This window comes from Cervus canadensis, chromosome 2 (genome assembly GCF_019320065.1).
Source record: "Cervus canadensis isolate Bull #8, Minnesota chromosome 2, ASM1932006v1, whole genome shotgun sequence".
NCBI classification, from domain to species: Eukaryota; Metazoa; Chordata; class Mammalia; order Artiodactyla; family Cervidae; genus Cervus; species Cervus canadensis.
The window spans coordinates 108,593,391-108,600,911 of NC_057387.1; the positions used below are offsets into that span (position 1 = coordinate 108,593,391).

At 52.1% G+C, this 7,521-nt stretch overlaps 1 protein-coding gene across 1 annotated transcript; it reads right to left on the reverse strand.

Annotated features, from left to right (window-relative positions):
• Nucleotides 1-1,238: 1,238 nt before the first annotated feature.
• On the reverse strand, nt 1,239-4,784 carry ARL4C (ADP ribosylation factor like GTPase 4C). Its single transcript, XM_043462051.1, has one exon. It carries the CDS (start codon nt 4,741-4,743, stop codon nt 4,165-4,167), a length of 579 nt encoding a protein of 192 aa, XP_043317986.1. The 5' UTR covers nt 4,744-4,784; the 3' UTR covers nt 1,239-4,164.
• Nucleotides 4,785-7,521: the final 2,737 nt, after the last annotated feature.

Genomic DNA, 7,521 nt, shown 5'->3' on the forward strand with positions numbered 1-7,521 from the left:
AAAAGGAAAGGCAGAAAAACAATAACTCGAGACACCCACTGTCCACCCCTCATACTAGTGAAGAGCTGAAACTCTGGGGGGAAAGTCAAATCAAGGAAAGCAAGGCGGTTGCTTAGGACTAAAATTAGCCTTATCAGCTGTTAGGGGGTCAGTGCGTGTGTGCTTACTTTCCTGGAAAACATAAAATGAACAATATCATCTAAGCACCAAGAGTCACCTGGCTCCCCAGAGATTTCTCTTAAATCAAGTTTGCACCAAAAAAAAGGGGCGAGGTTCAAATTTTGCTTCTTTTGACTTCTAATATTTTTACTCCTTTAAGCACTTTTCAAGTTTCAGTATTTAGAAATGGCACGTGTGCCCTCCTGGTGTAATTTGGCTCCTAAACTTTACCTTCTATTGCAAAGTGAACGATAAAAGTCAAGCCTGGCTTAGGTACTTTACAAGCATGTCACATACACTATTATCATGTTTCATCCTCCCAATAGTCATTATAAGCCCATTTTACAGATGGGAAAAAAAATTGAGGCCCAAAGGCTAGGAACTTTGACAAATCATGGGGTCCTGAGCATGGGTCAGAATTTGAAACTGGATCTTTTAGGTTCCAAAACCAATTAGTTTTGTTGCTTAGTACCTGCCAATGGCCTCTATGAGCTACGCTTAGAAACTGTCAGAAAGTCTACTGATTCTGGCCCAACCATCTTTTCTTTAGAAAGTGGACCTTTTCTCGCTGGTATGTACAGAGCATGGTGGTCTCACTACACTGACGATTTAAGGGAGTCTCTCTGATGGATTCAAGGGTGATGGACTCAGCCTAGATACCAAGAGAGCACCCAAGACGTTGAGCAGGGTGGTGACTAGTATGCCATCATAATAGGACATAGATATTTCCAATTTCACATAATCAGAGCATATCTTTGAAGCAATTAACAATCACAACCTTTTTTAATAATGGAGAGGCTTGGGGCTGGCTGGGTGTTGAGGTCATTTTCCGAAAAGAATGTGTTAGGACCACTGACAGGCATCTTAAGGGGGACAGGCACACAGACTCCTGCATCTGAGCCTCTAAATCCTCCACCCAGGGCAGAGCTAGACATTTAAACCAAAAGAGCAGAGATGATTCATCCAGCCCTGGACCCCATTTAGACAGCAGCGACCATACTGTGATCCATCCCTCCACTCAGGCCTAGAAATAAACAGAGGCAACTTGAAAAACCATCCACAGACGATTTCCCCAAACGTTTGATTGTATAAATAATTTATTTCTGTTCACAGCATCATATACGCATATAAAAGGAAACGGGAACCCAAAGAGGGGGATGATCAGGACAAAGAATTACAGCAGTACAAATGGAAACAAACCAGGAGACATAGTCCCAACACCATGACAGAGAATCTGTGAAGAGAATTGTTGTGAAACAAAGCTGGCCTCCCTGTGTCTATCAGAAAACATTTGAAAAGCTTCTGTGGGGAGGCCAAGTTCCTCTATGTGGACCCCATTCATTCTCCGAAGAGCAGGAGGCATAATAAATCACTGACAGGTACGCTGGAGGGATCTCCCAGGTGACCACTCCAAGGTAATTTAGCCTGTGCTTCCTGCCCCCATTGGTCAGAGATGAAACGGGCTATCATTAGGGTAAACACTACAGATATCAACTGAGACTCAACTATTGGCTGATACACCACAGAGCTTTACTGCACAATTACTAACAGTTGACCGCACCCTTAAGTATTGAGAATGCAAAAAAAAAAAAAAAAAGTCATTTTGCATCATTGGTAAAGCATGACAGGATCTGAACAGTGATCTTGGACCAAAATATTGTCAGCACGAGAAGGTTACAGTATTTGGCATCTGCAATGTCACAAAATAAATATATTATTCTCTCAATAGTGTGGAACTACCAAAATGTCAAAGTGCTTAAGAAATTGTTGCATGTGAAGAAAATAAAGAAAGATGGATTTTTTTTTTCTTTTAATAATTCTTTACAGGATCTTCAGATGACGGGACCAGCCCATTTAGAAATCAGTGACTATGCTGTCGATATGTAAACTGAAACCTTGCAGGCTTTTCAACACTGCTCAGCTATATTTTCTCTACTGAGTTTCTACAAAAAGACCAGCGTTGGAGGGGTACCAAATACACTGACAAAAGAGAAAAGAAGGATGGACTGCTAGGTATCCTCTTTTAAAATATTTCATAGGGGAACTGGATCAAGCAGGAAGCCAGGACTACTACCTCTGGTTCTTAAATTCACTTTGAGTGCAGGGATTTATTTATAGGCATGGATTTATAATTTGACTAACTCACATGCTCACGCATGACCATGCCCAATTTCTACAGGCCTCCTTCACACAAGAAATTTATCATTGTTCGTGGACCGGGGTGGGGGACGGACAGACATAATCCTATCTGTAAACATGGGTTTAAAGAAGAAATCAAAATCACACAGTAAGTGTAAGTTTCCCTTTTGATACTGTGTTTGGGGGAGAATGACAGCTTCTGCAAACCAAGACTCAGTCCTGATTATAAAGGATTTTTTAAATTACATTATTAAAAATAGGTATTTCTTCTTCTTTCACTTTATTTCCAAAGCCTCTTTCAAGTAAACTGTGAGGAGCCTGAGGACAGGTGACCATTACGTCACACGCTTTCTTTCATCCCCAGCGCTCACCGCGTCTGCATTTGCTCTGCAACCAGTTTCCACAAGCAAGAATCAGGAAGGACCTCCTTGTGCTTTTCCCTCGCCTTGAAATCCATGCAATGAGGTCGGCTTTTGCAACAAGGTGGACTTTTGTCTGTTGGTGTGTAACATCAAATACTCTAAGGAGACATTTGCAATGAAAATACTTAAAGCAGATAGGCCACAATGAACCAAATTAGAAATTTGAACATATCGCCACTTGCAGCTTAAAGGGATCTAAAAGGGCAAAGTCTTCTTTTTCCCCTAAATTGAGCATTTCTATGGGGAGTATTCATTCATTCGTAGCAGATTTTTTTTAAGGAAAAAAAAAAAATGTCTGAAAACCATAACCCATCATCAAGCGGTTAGGAATACAAGAGACGTCCGGTGCCAAAACCCGCTTGTCATTCAGCACGCATCTGCAGCTGGTGTGTTCACACAAACCAATCAGCAGGCTAAAAAAAAAATATATTGAAGATTCCACACATATGGGTCTAGAAATGTATGCCGATTACATAGCACTGTATCTACACACACCCCATCCAGCATTGACGTCAGGAGTCTTACCCTTTAAACACCTTTAACTATTCTGCAAAGAGTAAATGCATCATTTGCCACCACCTCCAACAGTTTCTGGGTTTTAATTTTTTTTTATTGGTCTCTTTGTGTGATAATGACCTACACATGGACAGGGTCCAAACCATCTGGAAGATGTCTGATTCCAGGCTGAAAAGCAGTTCTCAACAAAACTGGTCTTCTTAAGCTACCACAAAGCACCAGGAAAGGGGCGTTCTTCGCGGCCATCCCCCAGCCCAGGCCAGCGCAGCGCCCCGCGCCTTCCGGCTGCGGTACTGTTCCACGGAGTCCTCTGATGGCCCAAACCACCACCTCGTTTGGGCCCAGAGCAGGGCAAATGGATTTTCACAGGGGCCTGCCCTGTGACACAAAATTATCCAGCTTTCACAGCCCAAGGAGAGGCTATCCCCCCAGCACCTCCCACTGCCACCGTGCCCCCAGATGGGAACTCCCGGGGTTCTGGGAACCGCATACCTCAGGTAGCTCACAGGTGCGATCCCCAGTGAGGGCGGGGAAGCCTGAACTTCTGGCCCCGCTGGAGTAGGAGGAAATCGCTTTTGTCTCTGATATCTGAGCCTTCCAACCTGGGCCAGCAGGGCGGATGGTGGGACCTGCACGTCCACTCCCCAGCCGGGTCCCCCACCCCCTGAGTAGCTCCGGCGTTCAGACAAAAGGACCCCTGAGCTGGGGGTGGAGGGCAGGTCGAGCGCAGGCTGGCCAGCTTGCCTACATACCCAGGTTAAGTCACCAGTCCTGCATGTGGGTGCAGAGACTCCGCTTTAAAAATTCGAAGCGTCGCTTTGGTTCGCTGTCTTTGTTCGCGGGCGCGCGGGCCACCCAGCCTTTCATTCATTCATTCCGGACTCGCTCGCTCCCCGCGCCTAGCTCCGGAACGTCGCCGTCCGGCGCATTACCGCTTCTTCTTCTGCTTGAGGGACTTCCTGCGTTTCAGGATCATCTCGTAGAGCTTGTCCATGCCCTCGGTGAGGCCCTCGCCGATGATGGCGCACGCCGGCTGGACGTGGTAGGTGGTGGCCGGGATGAGCTCGTGCAACGCCAGCTGCTTCTCGATCTCCGCCACGGGCAGCGATTTGGGCAGGTCCTGCTTGTTGGCGATGACCAGCAGCGGCGTGCCCTGGTTCTCGGCGAACTTGGTCACCTTGTGCAGCTCCGTCTTGGCCTCCTCCAGCCGGTCCACGTCCACCGAGTCCACCACGTAGATGATGCCGTCCGTGCAGCGGCTGTAGGACTTCCACAGCGGCCGAAGCTTCTCCTGGCCGCCCACGTCCCAGAAGTGGCAGCTGATGCCCTTGGCCGTGCCGTTGCTCAGCTTGATCTTCTCCGTGTTGAAGCCGATGGTGGGCACGGTGTTCACGAACTCGTTGAACTTGAGCCGGTAGAGCACCGTAGTCTTGCCGGCCGAGTCCAAGCCCAGCATGACGATGTGCAGAGACTGGAAGGCCGAGATGTTGGAGGAGATGTTGCCCATGGCTCCTCGCTGCGGCGCCGGCCACTGCGGCTGCGGCGGGAGGGCGCCGCCCCCCGCCCTCCGGAGCAGTTACGGGCCCGACGCGGGCGGGCGCACCTGGGCCCCGCCTGCCGCCCTCAGCCGCCGGCACCGGCCCGGGCTCGGAGTCCCCGGAGCGCACGGCTCGGCGCGCTCAGACGCCGCGACCCCCGCGCCCGCGCCGGCCGGGCATCGCCTCTCTCTCGATGGGCTTTGTCTCCCGCGAAGCCTCCTCCGCTGCGGCGCTGAGGGCTGCTCGCGCCCGTCGCCCTCCCCTGCCGGTCCCGGCTCTCTGCGGCTTCCTCCGGCCGCGCCCCCGCGCTCCAGCCGCTGCCCTGGCTCTCCTCTGCTGCCGGTTCCGGGCTCCGAGCGCCCAGCGCTCGCCTCTGCCTGGGCGGCGCCGCCGCGGGGCCAATCCCACTCCCAGGGCGCGCCTCGGAGGCGCAGGCGGGGCGTGGGCTTCCCCGGGCTTCGCTGCCGGCGCGGCCGCCTGGCTGTCCCCGCAGTCCCCGCGCCGCCGCCGCCGCCGCCGCCAGCCTGCAGCGGTGGGAGGGCGCCTGGCTCCGCCCCTCAGAGGCCCCGCCCTCACCCCGCCCCTTCCGATGGCCCCGCCCCTTCTTGGATCCTCGCCCCGCCCCACCCCGACGGCCCCGCCCCGGGTCGGGCGTGGACCGCCCAGCCCGGCGGGCCGCTTTCGCGCCTTTCAGAGCTTTCGAAATCGCCCTGGGCGTCTCCTCCCGCCCCGCACCCAGATAATGGGCCCCCGAGCCTCAGGCTCTTCCCGCCTCGGCCCGCTGACGCATCTTGTAAAAATAGCTCCCGGAACTCCACTCCCCGCCAGCCCCAGGCCGGACCGACAGCCCGGCGGGACTGCAGCGTAGGAGGCGCAGCCGGCCTGTGGGAGCGAGGGCCGGGGGTCCAGAGTCCAGGTCAAGGCGGGCCGGGGAAGCTCTGGCCGAGGGACTGGGGACCATCCGAGGTAGGGGTGGGGTGAGAGTGCCCCGCTGGGAAGAGAGGGCTATGGCTGAGGCCTCGCGACCCCCAGACTCCCCCACCCAGGAGAGGGGAAAGGAGGGCGTGGGCCTCAAGGAGCCAGCCCGGGCACGTGGCCTTTGCGGTGCCCAGGACCCTAACCCTCCCTGGTACCCTGGCTGGCTTCCCTGCCAGGGCTCCAGTGGGGGCACTCCACGGGATCACCGCTGCTCTAGGGCCCAGACCCGTGTGCCCAGATCGCCCCGGAGGCCTGGCTTCATTTAAGGAGACTTGTCTGCCTCCCCAGTTAGCTCCGACGACTCACCAACCCCAGACAGCTCCTTTGCTACCTTATTTTTGTTCCCAGCGTCTGCGTGGACATCCCAGGTCAAGTGTTAGCATCTCGGGAGAGCACCCTCTACCACCCAGGGTACTCTGAGAACTGAGAACCACCTGCCCACAAGTGAACCACTCCTTCTGCAACTGGTGCTCCAGGTGCATTTGGGCCTGAAACAAACTGTGTCAGCAGCTTGGAGTAGGTTGCACCATAGGTCACAGACACCAGTGCCCAGCCCCTGGCTGGCTTCTCCCATCACTCCAGTTCAGTGCTCTGATTCTAGTTTGCAAGCACATAACCAAGGCTCATCCTCTCAGGTTGCAGAGGAAACTGAGCGAACCGGGGCTCTGGAGGAGGAGGAGCAGAGGCAGTATGGACAGGGGCTTCTTCCCAACTCCAGCTCATGAGGCAGGAAGAGGGAATGGGGTCTAGGGGGATGGAAATGAGCCTGATAACCATTGATGGGTGAAAACCAAATTATTACAGAAATGCTTTCCTTTACCACCTTCCTTTCACAAGCTGTGATAAAATAGGTGATTTTGTTTGTATTGAACCATATGAGAAGACTGTGTTGATGGCAGAACCAACCAGCCCTCCTTTGGGGACTCCCCTGGTGGCAGCAACCACTCAGACTGGTCCAGGGCTGGAAAAGTCCTAGTGGATCATTCTGTCCAACCTGCCGGATGAGGAAACCAAGGCTCGGGCACTTGACTTGGCCAGGGTAGAACGCGACAGCCTTCTCCCCACCCAGTGGTATTCATGCCAGGAACTGAGGGCTTGCTGCTCTCTCCCATTCCCCACCTTACCCACACACTAAGTTAACAGGGAATGAAGTTGTAAGCAACCTGATTTCAGTTGTGAAAGACAGAAATTCCATTCAAATTGCCAACATCCATTGGATCATAGAAAAAGCAAGAGAATTCCAGAAAAACATCTACTTCTGCTTCATTGACTACAAAGTCTTTGACTCTGTGGATCACAACAGACTGTGGAAAATTCTTAAAGATGTGCAAACACCAGACCACCTGACCTGTATCCTGAGAAACCTGTATGCAGGACAAGAAGCAACAGTTAGAATGAGGCATGGAACAACATACTGGTTCAAAACTGGGAAAGGAGTACGTGAAGGTTGTATACTGTCACCCTGCTTATTTAACTTACATGCAGCGGACATCATGAGAAATGCCAGGCTGGATGAAGCACAAGCTGGAATCAAGATTGTAGGGAGAAATATCAATAACCTCAGATATGCAGATGACACCACCCTTATGGCAGAAAGCGAACAGGAACTAACGAGCCTCTTGGTGAAAGTGAAAGAGGAGAGTGAAAAATCTGGCTTGAAACTCAACATTCAAAAAACAAAGATCATGGCATCCGGTCCCACCACTTCATGGTAAGTAGATGGGGAAACAGTGGAAACAGTGGCAGATTTTATTTTCTTGGCCTCCAAA